The sequence below is a fragment of the Charadrius vociferus genome, unplaced genomic scaffold (assembly GCF_000708025.1).
Source record: "Charadrius vociferus isolate BGI_N301 unplaced genomic scaffold, ASM70802v2 scaffold239, whole genome shotgun sequence".
NCBI classification, from domain to species: domain Eukaryota; kingdom Metazoa; phylum Chordata; class Aves; order Charadriiformes; family Charadriidae; genus Charadrius; species Charadrius vociferus.
The window spans coordinates 659,857-676,219 of record NW_009649928.1 but is presented as its reverse complement, the minus strand read 5'-3'; the positions used below and the strand labels follow the sequence as shown (position 1 = coordinate 676,219).

Here is a 16,363-nt window from a genome sequence, read left to right as displayed (position 1 = left end):
GCCTCAGTGATGGAAGGACAACAGTAGAGTGGATTACATATGTACGCTTCTATTTCTCACACTAAAAGATCAGCCAAAAAGGTCAAATGAGTTGAAAATTCAGCTGATCCGTGCACCCCCACACCTTTGACAAAGGCTTAACCTGTTTGTGACTGACGGCACTGCCCAGCATGGCAGTGCGTGGCAGGAGGATGACACACAACGGACATAAATTGAGACAAGAAAGGTTGAGATTGTTTATGACGCCTTTTCTCCATGACGAGAGTCAGCCAAGCAGGCAAGGCCAAAGGGTTCTCGCCACATGTGAAAATAAAAGCAGCTTGTCATGAAAATCTTAGAAATGAGCCTGACATGGAATGAAACACGCAGTTTTCTTCACCTTTTGCTTTGTGATTAAGAATGTGTCCATGCAAATATCATAATGTGAACTCTTATAAAACTCGTGAAAGAAAAATCAGATAATGAAAAAGACTCGGATGCCTCACACTGCTTTGGTTAAATCTCTGGTATTTTAGTTATTACTGTAGGAGCAATGGATTATTTCAAGCTTTAGTATTTCTTCCTGTGTTCCTTCCAATACATACATATATAGAGACAGACATCTATTTACACAAACACTTCTCAAAACATTTCCAAAAATAAAATATTTAGATAGTAGGCCTATGTATTTGTGTAGTTTGGGCAATTACAGAAATGGGTACTACACACAATTTATTAACCACATATATACTTATATAAAACTCTGGCTTTAGTGTGTAAACCAATTATTGGCCCTTTTTATACCTTCTATTACTAAATGCTGCTCATCCTGGATTTTAAGATACTCCAGCCTGTGATCTTCATCATCCAGCAAAGTAAGATAGTTCTGCAGGAGAAAAAATACTTCATATAGTTTTAAATTATAGATTTTAAATTCTCTACGGATATTTTAACCTCAAAGCAATGAAATTAAAACAGTATTAACAATTCCTTCACAAAAATGAGAGCACCAGGTTTTCCTACCTATGTTAATTAAATACAGCAGTTCACCGATCTCCAGAAGCATCTAGTTCAATGCTTTAATTTTACGTGATATTTCTTTAGAATGAGAGAATTACATGCATTTAATGATTTGGAGGAGTACATTCTGCTTGTTCACTGTGATTTGTTCACATACGCATTTGGAAAAAAGATCCTGGATGGCTGCGGGCTTCCGTGGCAACAGAAGCCTACGGCATCAGGCATGTCGATGAAAAAATACTTTTTTATTTCCATTTAAAACAGTTTCTATGAAACTTCATATCAAGCCTTTTAACAGGTCAACCAATTGCCAATTTTAAATATATCACAGGACAATTTAATGATTATCAGGCTACTAGGAAGGGAAAAGGTAAGTTTCCTGGGTCATTAATACCAAAATCTAAATTTCACTGCTTGGAGCGCACAAAAGCCTCCAGAAATTAAGTGGCATGAGTTTTCCAGCTTGGGTGCTTAAATTGCAAAGGAAACTTATGTCCACTGTTGGGTTTTTTTTAGTGTGTGTGTATATTTAATAGTTTCTATGAAAGAATAAGATATACAATATCAAACAAATGATTAAAAAAAGAAAGAAGATCAACATTACCTCACTATTGTATAACCAGAGGCGCATATCTTCTTCTTTTATACGAAGCCTCTGGGAGAGATATTCATGTATCTCTTTAATCGTCTGCATTCGACTAAAGCAGCCGGTGTAAGCCAACACTCTTTTTAAAGGAGCATTTGGTGAAGGTACATTCCCTGGATTCACAATCATAAGAAAAGGGCGAAAGATTATACATACATCCATAGGCCAACTGAAATCAGATCAATAACAACTTATACGCTTCATATACTACAAGTACTTTTTGTGAAAAAGAAGTACACTGTTCTACTCCTTTTGTTTATGGATAAAATAATGAGTTAGATTGAAAGCTAGTTGTTACTAATCCTTTGGGACAACAAACTTGCTATCAAAAAGCAGATAAAATTACCTCCCTTCTTAGCAAAACCTATTAGAAACTTGCTCCCGTAAGGTTCTTGTAGGAAATATATAATTTTAAAGTAGTTTTAAAAGACTGGACTATTTTTTTTTTTCTCTTAAAGACAGAGTATCAGAGACAATGGTAATTTTTTAAAATAAGAGACTTCAAAATCTCATGAGAATTTTCTTTTTGAGCGCACATTGTGAGTAAAAAATGAGGTCAGAAAATTTGGCCTGGCTGTTCTTGGAAGTAGAATAACTTTGCTCCAGCTCTTCTACGCCACTCTGTGAAGATGAGATCAGCCTGGCAGTATCACAATAAAAGTGTTCTTAATAACGAAATTCCTCAAAACGTATTCTGTGAAGATGCCTAGGATTTTCACCAGAATTTCTCAACAATCTCATGTCTGCAACACAAACTAATTCCATCAGTGGAGACTGTCACCGTTTTCTATAATATGAGCTCATCTTCGACTAAAACATTTGCACAAGCTCAGTTTGAAAGAGATGAGAGCAGCGTTACATGCTTTATTTTTGGAGCTTCTTTAGTTTCCACTTAGGAAGTTCCCCACTCCTCACAGAGACAGGTCTGTAACATACCCATGAAAAGCTCTTATTATACACCCAAACCCATCTGGGCAACTGCATTACTTAAGTAACCGAAGAAGTGACATTGTTCTGCTTTCATTATCAAAAGATTAAAATAAAATAAATAGTACCATATGAAGAGATGCGATATTACATGCAATTTGACAAGGGAGTAAAACTCTATTGTAATCATCTTACAATTCAGCAAAGCATCAGTTTTGCTTCAGTATACCAAGCAAAGTACTCTTTTTTTTTTTTAAAGAACACAAAAAAGCATTTTCTGAGATTAGGGATCAGAGGATTAGTTGTAAGATTACAGCAAGAAAGCGTATCTGAAAACTCAAAAAGATTAATAACTGATTGGACAAATAAATTAGTGCAAAGCAAAATAATTCCAAATCAAGATCAAATCTGGCACATCAGAAGATTCTCCTTATTTGAATTTGGGCATTTTAGGATGTCCAAACAAAGCAGTTTCCATTTTATTAGGTCAAGTAGGAAAAATGAATTTGGCTAGCAGGCAGTTTCTGTAGCGGAACTTGATCAAGCAGGCAGCCACTAGCTACACGTTAGGTTTCATTCTACCCAAGCAGTGAAAAACTGAGCATCTGCATGAGATTTTTAAACACAGGCTAACATGGGCAAGGCTGAAGGATTTAATTTTCAGCGGTCAGGTGAGCCCATTTCTGGATATACGTTACTGTGGATGCACGTATCTGCCTGGATCCAAACGCGCATGCATGTGAACAGCAGGTATTTCTTCAAACCTACGGTGCAAGGCAAGTACGCGACTGCGCGTACAAACTGGTGACTGGAACCAGATCCTGCAACACTTTTCAGCTGAAACGTGAAGCTGCAACCTAAAGATTTTTCTTATAGCCCATTACTTGTACAATCTTTTGGTGAGCGTTACCAATACGTTGGTACATATATTTGAGTTGGATGTTCACACTTCCTACTGAATTGTCTTTCCGAACTGCATCACATAACAGTCTTCATATTCCACTAATTCAATCCTTTTCTGAAGAGTATTACATAATTTTGGCCATTAAAGTCTACCTGCCCGAGTAGCTCAGAACCAGTTAGCTGAACAATGATTTAATTTACTATAGCACTGTACTGCCACATACACCCACCCGCCCCAATGCACAGATGCACATATTCTTTGGCCACAAAATTAACTACCAAGAGGATTAATCAGATCTGCCCTTCTTAGCTGTTTGATTTATGCAGTGCTCATTTCTCACTTTCAACTCACCAACCTATTTGCAGTAACTATGCAACGTAACTGACGGCACTGAAAATGCTCCCTCGTGCCTCTTTCTTCCGAGAGATGATGGGAGAAAAGCTTTAAAATCTTTACCAAATGCTGATTGTGGCTTACAGTTGATTAGCTGGTGCACAAGCACAGTGGCAGCAAGCTCCTACAGCTGCGGGTCTCGCTTTCTTAGAAACTGCGCGCTTGTGTTCTTGCTGCATTCTTAAGTTACCTCTAGGTAAATGCTGAGGAAACATTCTCAGGCTCATCATACCCATATTCACCCAGATGTTCGACTGCTGCGTTCGAGTGGCGGGCTGCTGTCTCAGGAAGAGCAGATAGCGAGGGAATAACTCCAGTTCAGGCACGTTTGTTTTGCTGTTTTTGATCACCTAGTAAAGACGTTTAAAACACATTTTAGAGCCTGCTGTTCCAAACGCCCAGGAAATCCCACCAGGAACAGGAAGTAACGATTAAAGCAGATGGTTAAAAAAAATAAACTGTTTTACTGGGACATGAGACATCCTCTGAACTTCTTACCGGGTCTTAGGCAAATATCCACAGGAATAATTCATTACTGATTTCTAGGCACTTTTTGAAGCTTATTAGTGGCGGAATGTCAAAAGCAAACACCTTCTTTAGTGGAGCACAGCTCCCTGTACAACACCACGGAAAGAACGTTTTTATAATTCCTGAATTATACGTGAATTTACAATGGACCTCATTAATTCTGCTCAGTGTATAATTCAATATAGAAGTGTCACAACTGTTGAAAAAAACTCACACGTGCTGAATAAGATATTCATTCCAAACTTTAGGATTGAATTAAAACCTTCATATTCTAAGAAGAGACTGAAACTTACTTTTGTTGCATTTTGGTATGTTGACTGAAAAAGCTGAAATTACCCAGAACGTGACCTGCAGCTCTTCAGTCACCACTTCTACAAAGATTTGGCTCTCTAGATCTGCTCAAACGTAGACAAACATAAATGGCAGGAGCGTTCGCTATTTTTGTGACCATGTGAAGCAGAAGCAAATACTCAGCTTAAGTGGTGAGACGCAATATAAGGCACTGAAGCACCACGGCATTAAACTTCAGTTACAAAGACAATAGGGATGAAATTTTCCGGAAAGAAACAACGTAATAGTCCCTGCTGCGGGGTGGGAGACTGGGACGGTAAGTGCCTGTAGACATGGTTGCAAGTAATCAAACTGTCTTCAAGAATTCAAGTGTTCACATAACTAAGTGTTAAAATATTCCCTGATTATGGACCAAAAAGCTAAAGCTCATACATAAGTTAGTTATACTTTTTTTCAGACAGGACACCCAAACCAAAATTCTCTCATTCTGAATAGAAGTCTCTTTTCTAATGACCCTACCACAAAAATCTCAAGTACATTAGCGTGTGCTGTGTATAAAGAGATGTGGCCTTTTCTGGATCATGAAAGGTGTTTGTTTCCATGGAGAATGTGTGGGAGAAGGGTAACAGAAGCCAGTGATTTTTCCACTGTAAAATAATTGCCAGTGTTACAGCTAACTGATCGAATGGTCAAAAAATCACACAGCTAATTCTCCCCCATTTCTGACACTGAATATTTGTGACACCAACCACTGAATCTCTATTGCTACCATCAAAAAAATCTCCTTCCTTCCTTTTTAAAGTGTAGCTCCTATAAGAGACCACCTGACATAGAATAAACCAAACACTGTATGGAATAAACATACCCAACAGAAACTGAAGAAAGTTGCCAGTGCCTCTAAGTGAACAGACCAAATTACTTCCATTTTTCTTGCCTCTAACATCAGCCAACCTTTTTATAAATTCAATATTAATAATTCAAGGCATGCCAGCTTTAGCTCCAAATGATTATGACCTGTTAATCGTTTTGCAGTATTACACACAGAGAAACAGAGAGATAGCTCAATATATTGTGAGTAAATTATAGGATACAACAATGGCTATTGCTATATAATTACTGCTTCTCTTTCAGAAATACTGTTGCTTTTCTAACTGCAACCAAAAAAAATCTCATTGGGATAACAGACTAATTATTAGTCCACTTAAGTCAATTCCATTTAACTTATAGCACTTTCACATTTGAAAATTATATTCTGCCATACACTCTGCATTGTGCCCAAAATTACTTTTTAATTAAAGATATTACAGCTTTACTATACAAAATAATAGTGTGAGTTACAAAAAGTCAACTTCAGTTCTAATTTTTTTCTTTTTTTAACAAAACTTTTATGTAAACAAGTACAAATACCACCTTACCTTTGATAGGCTCTTGCTAATTAGTTAATCTTATTACAAGGCTTTAAGTGACTACAGGCAATTAAATAATTGTTGATATAAAAATGCAGTATTACCAATTTGTAAACGCAATTTTTTATTACACAATGGAAACATTTACCTTAATTGTTTGTAAAACTATTTCGCAAGTTTATTGTGATTCATTGGCTTTTCTGCTTACTGTCAAATGTAAGAAATGTGAAAATTTACTAGATAAGAATTATTTGCTGACAAATGAGTATTCCGTAAGTTTGGAGGTGCGTTACTGATTTTGTGCTGAAGAATGAGAATGATCATCACTTGTCCCACCAGTAAGACTTTTAGTTACTCCATAGAAAAAAAAATAAAGGTAAATATCATAATACTAGAAGAAGAATGACACAAAAGAACTATTTATTTTGAATATATGATCTGCGCAAAATAACAATTGGTATTCACACAGTCACGATACATAACACCTGCAACAAAAATCAAAACTGAAGAATTAAACCGAGAGTTGCCTGACTGGATGAGCGTATCAGGTGAGATTACTGGTCTTTGCTTTTAGCACTGAACACGGTCAGCCAGAATCAGGCCGATTCAGCCTCAGACAGTAATGCCAACTCCGCTTTAGCACCTATTTCTTGAGGAATTGCTTATGATAAACGCTGTATTGAAAAACCTTTGACTAGAAGCTGAACAACTTAACCAGTCTGTGCAGTACACAAAAGCTGATATGCTCATACATGAATTCTTTTTAGGAACACCTAACTCCTGCAGCTTGAAGCTACAGCTCTGAAGTGCTTCTGAGCAACCATTTTCACAAAGAATAGTCGTTGCCCGTTTTCTTTACTGGGATCACCTATTGCTATCTGCTCTTTAGATCTTCACCAAATCTTGCACGTTGTGTTTTCTGCAACACTGAACTTGAAGGATAGCAATTGTTACTTTCCCCCACTTCATTAAATTGTAAGAGCAAAGAAATGCATTTTCAAAGCTGCAGGTGTCCCAGTTTTAAATCTATTGGTTTTGCAGACCAGTTGAAAATTTATCTTAGCTTTTAACGGTGAGTGTTTTGATACCCAGTCTTTTAAACCGATCTCAAGTTTGCTTTTGTCTGCTTTAGCAATCAAGATCAGTTGAGCAGCACTTCTGTTGCAGTATCTCCTGGGTTTGTGCTGCAAGCCTCCTGGTAAATATCCACAACTTTCTACCCATGTCTATTTTTGACACTGCTTTTTCCCACTTTGCTCTTCAAGACTTTTCATTTAGACGATCCATTTTGGATGAAGTGGGAGAGATGACCATAAAACATTACCTTGTGCAACTGGTAGAAGCTTGGACACATTAGGTTGTTTATACTATCTCGGTGGTTATGGCAAGTAAACAGTGTCTATAACCACAACTTACCGGCCTGGGCAAGGAGAGGTTTGCTCCATACCAATGGTAAAGTGCTCTCCAAACTGGTTCTGGTACCATTATGTAGTCTTTTCCTTCAATCAGCTGTGGAGATCGCTTTAATCTTCCACCCTCCATTGTTAACGATGCAGCCTTTAAACAAAAAGGGATTTTGTCAAAACTCAAGTGGAAAAAATAGTATACATTTACGACAATTCTATTTCATGAACACAGAACACTTTTTAGTTATTAAAGAACATTTAAGTAGCAATTAGCAACTGCTCCTCATACTGAAAGATGGTATTTAGACATAACAATAATTAACACTCAAGCTTCATTGCTCACTATTTCTCTAAAAGGCTGTCCAATATAAAATTTGCATTGTATTTCTCTCGTGTCACCTACTCCAACAACTTCAGATACCGCATAGAGAAATCCAATCTATACTCATCATTAATGGTGCCGGTCTGTGTTTTACGTTTTGTTTGCATGAATACTGGAAAAACTGTCAGTTTTGGTTTACTATTTAATTAACTATTTCCTGGTTTTATGCAATAGCAATAAACTCATATTTAGACTGAAAACATTGAACAAAAGTGTTTAATTATTAAAACGCTTTACAGTTAATGCTGAAAGTTTTTTTCATAAATGCCTTTTTCATTTGTAAATTTTGTGAAGCTGTTTAAGAACATATTGAATGTTCCTCTTCTCACCAAACACTCAATAGTAGCCTTAGAAACAGAACACAATTTTTTCATCTTAAAATAAGAGTAAAAACCCCAAACTTTGTTATATGACAAAGCAATGTTAATTTAGAATTAAGCCACAAGCTGAAAAAAAAACCAACACATAAAAAGCTGTGATAAAAGTACACTCAAAAGATAGTTTTCCTATATTCACATGACTCAGACACATTTACCTTCACTGGTTCTTGTGTTACTAGGGGTTGGTTATCAATAGCTCCTGGTTTCTGAGGATTAAGTTGTAGCAAAGTATTCCCATTGGTTCCAAGGAAACACTGGTTATTATTGTCCGAAGAATTATGCTGCCTAGCAAAACACACATCAGTCCCTGGTGTGCCAGGGTGAAGAGTATCTGTAACAGAACACAAGAAAAAAAAAGAAAAATCTCTCTACTTCAGTTCATGAGTCCATAACATAAATAAAACAGTTAAACTGTTGTATCCTTTTCTTCTGTTTTTATAAGAAAGGCTGTTGAGGAAGTTTGCTATCCTTCATACTTCAGTAAAACATGCAACTCTTCCAAACTACAGAGTGACAAATATACTAGCGCTCTCAGAAAAGGTGAAGTAGTGGATACGAGATCCAAATACCAAAGCAGATTCTTACACAAACACTGGTTTGAAAACAGCCTAACTAGGTTTGCGTGAGCAAATGTGTTTGACATTCGCTTGTTGTCTGGATGCTTGAATATCAAACTCCTGAAAATCTTACATAAAAAACTGAGTATCTATGCAATAATGCCTTATTTTAATTTTTTCCTCTTGAATCAGCACATAGTTTTATTCTTACAGAACCCGTTTTGTAATGCAGAACGCGAAATCTAAATTTCAGGTTAGAAAAAAAGAGAGAACCTTTATCTAAAACTTGTCTCCCTTCCTCTATTTCCCAATTCCCACCCCAAAAATGATCACGGTAATTTATCTACTTTATGTTGAAGTTACATTTTTAAGATACAGACTTTAAAATACCAGATGCAACATTCAGCTGCCTTATAAGGAAAAAACCATCATCTCAAATTCTCACAAGAACCAACTGAAAATCACCACTACAATCTCTTCTTTCACAAAGATGGCTCCTAGAATCTGCACAAACGCATTTAGATCACATGCCCTATAAAACCGTAAGTTTGCTTTTCCTGAATTTTTTTCTGCTTCTTTCCTCTTCTTAGTATCTGAGCTCATCTCATCGCAAGACATAGTCCAACAGCAACTAGGGATGAGCTAGAAACAACTTAATGTGAAGAGGGGGGGAAAAAAAAAATCCACTCAGAAAATAAATGATAGGACAAAAACTATCTTGCAAACAATTCTGGAAATTAATCATCACATAAAAGGTGAATTGCTGTTTAAACAAAGACTGCTTCTTGTTTATCCACCACAGACTGAAAAATCCTAGTAATTCCCCAACGTCCACATGTAAGCCACCTCTGCAATCTAAAGCGTGTTATCTTTTCGCCTGGAGGAATCCATGCAGTATGTAGTTTTCTCAAAACCTGTTCTACATTAAACCTCCAAGGAAATAAGATGTTATGCTTACTGCTGCTAGTAGTCTCTGAGGCTTCTGATGCAGTAGAAATATTATCTGAAAACTTTTCTTCTGTTGCACTGAAGTAATTAAGACCTCCCATTTTGTCTTCTCCCTGTTCTGAAGTATTGGCTGCAGCAGCTACGAGTGAATTCTTACCTCCACTCAAGACAGATGAAGGCTCTATCACAACAGGGTTTGCATCCTAAAATTGGTAGGCAAGTAGAAAAGTTAATTATAAGCCAATATCAAAGACATTTGGCATCAGACAAATCAACCACCAAAATTCACAGCTGCGTGACTACTTTTGCATACCACAACAAGCTTTATAGAAAATAAACCAAATACTTTCTGCACCTACTGATGAAAAATCTGCAGAAACAGCCAAAATTGTTAAACCAATTGAATAAACTCTTCTGCACAATATAAAAATTGTAAAATACCAGAATTATTTTCTCTATCTAGATACATAAAAAGACAGCCATTTTAGACAGCTATAATTACAGACTATACGTATTTGAAGATTCATTCTTGCTGAATTTCATGCGGTTAAACGAGAAGAGCAAGCACAAGAACAAAAAAAACCCCATTCTTTCCTCAAACCTGCAACATTTTAGCTTTCCCTAACTTTGTGCTGAAACAAAGTGCCTTTGTTTCCTTTGGAGAACCAGCAATGCAAAGGTAATCTGGCTCTCACTTGGGCAAGATAAAAATGGGGGAAAAAAATTGCATCCCCTGAAAGTAGAACTTGCCTGCCCAGTAGAGAAAAGATGCAAGAAGAATCCTACCCAATTTACAGCACCAGTCACAACAAGAAATGGCAATAAATAAGAAAACAGAAGAAAGAGGGAATTAACTGACCCTTAGAGAGGAAAAAGGAAATCCGTGCAATGAACTACCCTGTAACAACACTGGAAGAAGGGATATTTCCTGGTTTATGTTGTCCCCTATTCATCACATCACTAAACATAATATCTTGTCAAGTAACAAAGCTGTGCAGTGAAGCTAAAAGTATAAAAATAAGACTAAAATGTATGTTGGAATTACAGCAATCATTTCTAGAGTCTCAGGGAAATTCTGAGTGTTCTTTTTGCCCAAGAGACAGACGGAGTGACTAATGGCATAGTGCTATTATGCAAAGGATTAGGTATGAAATCATGTGCCCATCTGAGTACTTATACTAGGACAAGGATCAAATTACCCAGTATTTCAGGCATTTAAGCCATCATTTGTCCAATTCATTGTGCACAAAGAATAAGTGTAATTACACGGTTAGTTAATGCATACGTTGCAGTTTTCTGAATATTTTTAGTTATTTTTATACAACTCAAATACTTACATGATTACTTATCGCTATATAAAACTCTTTTGAGAAATAGTTTATTTCACTTGTGTAACCTCCAAAAAATATTTATCCCCACCTCAATTAAATTTTATTAAATATGCTTTCTTTTGTAATATTCATAGTGATGCTTTAACTTGCATATTTTAGTTGGAGGGTATTAAAGAGCACCCTGTAACTGTAAGGTTTTAGTACGACTCCTTTGGTCACCATCGGGTACTGCACAACTTTCCATCATTGCCTATAAATTAAATCATAGCAATTCCCTCCTTTATTTGACCAGAAAACACACAGTGTGTATTTCTAGCCTGAGCGAAGTCAAAGCCAAACCAGGTAGCTTTATTATCAAATGGATCAAAAGACTTAAGGGAAGTACTATCATGAGAATATATTTTTATTCAAAAAATACTTTGACATGCAGGAACGACGAAACAAAGTACAGAAAGAGGTGACAGTTTAATGAAGTTAGAGCGAAAAGCCCACCATGTGACAACGATTCAGCAAAACAATTATGTTCTACTGAGACAGAAGATGCTTAATTTCAAGCATTATTGGTTAAGCAGTTGTTTGCTCCACACACTTTTTCTTCCATCAGCACATTCAAAAATACAAAGAAGTCACTTATCCAGTATACATTATTATTATTATACTTACGTATTTGACATATTCTTTCCACTGCTGCCACCACGGCATTGCAATAAGAAACCAGTTGTGCCCTGGCTGAAGGCCATACCTACTTTCCCTTTCTAACCAGCCCCTGCACACGAAGAATGAACAACACGAAGTGTTAGTCGAAACGGGGAAATCACGGTCCCTCTTTTGAAAATATTAAAAGATGATTCTGAAACCCATTTAAGGTTCTCAGCAAAACACGCACCTAATAATCTGTCCTTCCTCTTCTGGAGTGGCAGGTCGTAGCCCCAAAACTATATGACACACCTGAAAAAGAAAGTAATTCTTATTAAGAACTACACCACCATGAAACAAGCATTAGGTAAATGAAAGAACAGAACAGCTCTGATGGAACTTTTCCGAAAATTCTTTTTAATTATGTAGCAAGATTACCTAAAATTGAACAAACCGCTAAAAAAGAAGTATTTGAGTTATGAGATTCCCAACCTGTTCCCACTGTTAAGACAAAACCACCAAGACTGTCAAATGCCCCAAGACAAATTAAGGTGAACAGAAAATGAATTTTCATTATTTTCATGTCTGACACACACGCTACGAAAGATCACAGCAACTGACAAACCGTTAAGATGTCTGTACGTACTGGGGAGAGGGAATGAGAAACTGGGACAACGAAAGCTGCTGGAAGAGGATAAGCTAAAGGTTAAAAAAAAAAAAAAAAAAGACTGGAAAGGGGAAAAATGGGGAGAAGTGGTTGCATAAGGCACAGAAAATGAGCACATGAAGAGACTGAGGGAGAAGTTTAAAGCAGTCCAACCAACTAGTCACCGCTGAAAATGCTCACAAAATTTTGAGATGTTTTTGTATGGTGGGTTGGGGGGGGGGGGGGGCTTTTTTTTTTTTTTTTTTTTTTCTCTATTTGAAACAAATGCTAAAGATAAAGGCACCATCCCCAAGACAGCCACTCGATTTGGGTGGGGTTATATTCCGAGTACAAGAGGGCAGTCCCCGATGGTGAACACTGTACTCTAAAGCCATCCCGGCCCGGCTGCAGCGATGTCTCCGGCTGGTTCGCCCGCAGCTCCCAGCCGCAGGGTGTGCGGCAGGCAGAGGTGAGCAGAGGGAAAGGGACTCCGCGGGAGCCTTGGCTTCCCAGCGCAGGGAGGAGGGTCAGCTGTCTCCTCTCCCAGACGGTTTTCAAATTGGTTGCTACTCATAACATGATTTATAGTCTTTTCCTTATGTCTCTTTTGAGGCTATCAATTTGCATCTCAGCTGGAGACTTCTAATGACTGGTGAGATATCTTATTTAAATTTATATTACAGTGTGAGAGACCATTTCACGTTCTGAATAAAACAAAGGCCATTAGCTGCTGGGAAGCAACAGATTTTCCAGCACACACAACACAGCTGGCTCTGATGGTTCTTTTTAAACTCATGTAACACTGTGCTAGTATCTGATTCTTCATATAAACTAACCCCACTGCAAACAAACCGACCTATTTGTTGTCAAGCTTTCCAAGGCTCTCCACTCGGACTACTTCGCTTTTCTGTCTGCAAATGAGACACACAAGCTCACGACAGCTCAAATAAATGCCCAGATAAATCACTGGCAGGCTCTGTCCTGTGCAAGTACGCTGCTGAGCCTGCAGCACGAGATGAGGGGGCCTCATATGATAAAGTTATCAAAGGAAACGGAAGTCTAAAACAAAAATATAGCAACTCTGACAGAAAAAAAAATACTGTAAATGAGACCTCCAACAAGCAATGTGTAACAATTGCAATGTGTAATCATCACCATGTTCCCTCCTCATTCTACCTCAATATTGCATAGATATTTGTTAGTCAATCAATACCAAGTTATAATAGGATATTTGACGCTAGACAGTCCAAAAATAAAGACAGCCCCTCTTGAGAAGGTTCCAAGGAAAGCAAAACCTGATGCAATTAGAGATAAAAAGAATTTGCAGAACTTTCTGATTTTACTCTTTTCAGCTGTGGTGTAGCTGACGGCCTCAGAATACTCTCACTCAGTCCCCATGAAGTTATTGGCAAAGTATAGTTCAAAATACAATTGATAAATTAGTCTGGGGTCATAAACAGGAGAATCAATAGTATGTTGTTCAGGTAGCCTGTCACAAAAATTTTTATTTAAAAAAAAAATAAAAAATAAAAGCACACAGCTTCTTTCTGATGAAATATTTTTCTGCTACGATCTGACCCTGTAACTGATGAAGCTTCACTCGTAAGAGGAGAACGCAGCCCACTCATTCTCCCTGGCCCTCTCTGGCAGCCCTGGGACTGTCATACAGGGCTGGAGGTGAATACTAAATTAGGGCAAATCTTCAAGGCTCCATTAGGATTATTATTATTTAAACTCAGCCTCTACAAAAAATGGGTAAGGAACAAACTGCAGTGAATTAAAATACTATTAGGGGGTTATTTTCTGCACAAAGTGAGCCAGCGCTAAATATGACTGTCTTAAGAATTTATGAAAGTCCAATTCAAGCTCAGTTAAAAACAAATTTAGTGCACACTTGATCCTCAGCTTCTGCAACACAATAGTGATATGATAACACAGCTTTTAAGGACTGCCGCATGTAGAAAGCAGTGAAAGGTTCCTTAGACAGCCTTAACAGAAAACATAAAGGGAAAGTGGTTGTAAAGAGTTAGCAATACCTGTTCTCATTTCCTGTGTCACTTTCTTGCAAAGATTTGCAAGAACAACCGTTTAAGAACAGCCGTTTTCTAACGGAAAATATAACTGCTGATACACTTTCATTTTATAAACAGTACACTACCTTCACGAATTATGATTTAGGCATCTCCATGCACTGAGAAGATGAATAATCAAATAAGGAATCATTCCATCAAGGTAATGCTCAATTGCAAAACCACGTAGAGTTATTGCAATAGACAAAACCGTAAGCATGTTGACACAAATGCTGATGCTGCACTTCATGGCCATGCAAAAAGCTCATGAGTTAACTACTATAATTTTCAAGTTTAAATTTCCTCTAAACATACCTGAAAAAGTAGATTTAAAAATTCATTGGCAAGTGCACTCTTCACGCTCCATATCTGGTAGTCCTCCAGAGTGAGGTGTCCAAGCTTAGTTAAAGGGAGAAGGAAAAAACATCAAACCACTAACCTATTTCAATTAAAGTGCTCATTAAATGTGTCATACAAGGCATGACAAAGACAGTGACTTGATGAAAATTAACACCTACCACTCTGATAATAAAATGTGATCCAATGAAAGAAGAGAAACCTAGTTTTAGCGTAACATATGCAACCTAAAGAACCAAAAAGCTTTGAGAGTACAGAGGACGAACTACACACAGCGTGTAGTAACCTCTGCTCCTGCTCTCCATCACTCAGATTTAGCATTCATGCTCAACTGCAGCAGTCGTACTTCCTCAAACCGTGAAACCAGCAGAAGCAGTACGTGACTGGTCGGAGCAATCACTTTGTAAGAAACAAAATAAGACTAAGGCTATCTAAGACTCTGATGGTGCAGATAAGCTCTGCACATACAGATACTCGCATCCTTTCAGAAACCCACCATCTTCCTCTCCAGGTTGGGAAAAACTATTTTGGATCATCAAGTCCTTATGATCTTACAACCCAAGTCCTGTTAATTCTTAATCGCTTGCAAAGTTACAGCAGCATAACACTGACCAATGTCACAGGACCTTCTGATTTTCAACAATTCGGTGATAGGATCAATCCGAATGTTTTATACTGTAATGTAATTCATAGCCATTTTTACAGCAGTGGCAGTTACTGCACCTCTTCCTACAGACCATTTTCTCCAGAGCTCACACAGGTCAAAGCTAACAGATGAAAAGACGTTAAGTAATTTATGTAATTACTGCTCCATTAGCTGTTTCCAGCACTACATTCACGATGCAACTACAAAAGATACTCTGGAGACTCGGTCCTCTTTTTTAACTCTTTGTGGAAACATGACTTCGTGGAAACACTTGCTTATAACCTAACCTTTTTAAAAAAGCAAGCAATAAAAACCTCACAGGATGAAAGGAAGAGCTCACTGAAGCTGTATTTTCCACTGCTTTGGTAATGAAAGAATTATAACAGAATATTTGCCCACCACTTTGTTGGAGTACAAGCAGGCAAGACAACTATTCAAACAAGTAATTAAGCATTTCTAGACATTCTTTATAGTTTTTCTTAAATTATTTATAGTTTACAGACTTCCTAATTAGCGAAGCAGAGAATGAAATAATGGAAACAACTTCCCCTACATTGTTTGCAGATGATAGTGCCTATATTGAAAAAGCAAGAACATAATGAAAGATTTACACCCAGCTAACTAGAAAGTGCAATATAAACTATTAAGACTTTTTGCTGTATGCCATGACAGTCATGACAGATGCCTCTATAGTTTCGTGGACACTTAGCTCTGAAAGAATATCATCATATACAGTGCACTGGCTGTATACAATATTATTGCAAACAAAATAGTTTGATAATGAAAATGCATAAGATACTATTGAATTAATCCAGTTCTGTTCCAGCATAGGAGGATATGTCTCTACATAGCATAAAATATAAGATACACTATCCGTTTCTTCATAAGATCATTTTTAACATGAAATAAAA

At 37.3% G+C, this 16,363-nt stretch overlaps 1 protein-coding gene across 1 annotated transcript in view; it reads right to left on the bottom strand.

The window, feature by feature from the left end:
* USP32 (ubiquitin specific peptidase 32) overlaps positions 1-16,363 on the bottom strand; it is a 94,029-nt gene that overhangs the window by 13,595 nt on the left and 64,071 nt on the right. The window contains exons 10-18 of the mRNA XM_009891181.1: positions 14,765-14,848; positions 11,985-12,046; positions 11,762-11,864; positions 9,778-9,970; positions 8,418-8,593; positions 7,511-7,651; positions 4,102-4,219; positions 1,604-1,758; positions 784-865 (exon numbers count right to left, since the gene is read on the bottom strand). Of these exons, the coding sequence (XP_009889483.1) occupies positions 784-865; positions 1,604-1,758; positions 4,102-4,219; positions 7,511-7,651; positions 8,418-8,593; positions 9,778-9,970; positions 11,762-11,864; positions 11,985-12,046; positions 14,765-14,848 (1,114 nt within the window). The remainder of the gene's footprint in view (positions 1-783; positions 866-1,603; positions 1,759-4,101; positions 4,220-7,510; positions 7,652-8,417; positions 8,594-9,777; positions 9,971-11,761; positions 11,865-11,984; positions 12,047-14,764; positions 14,849-16,363) is intronic.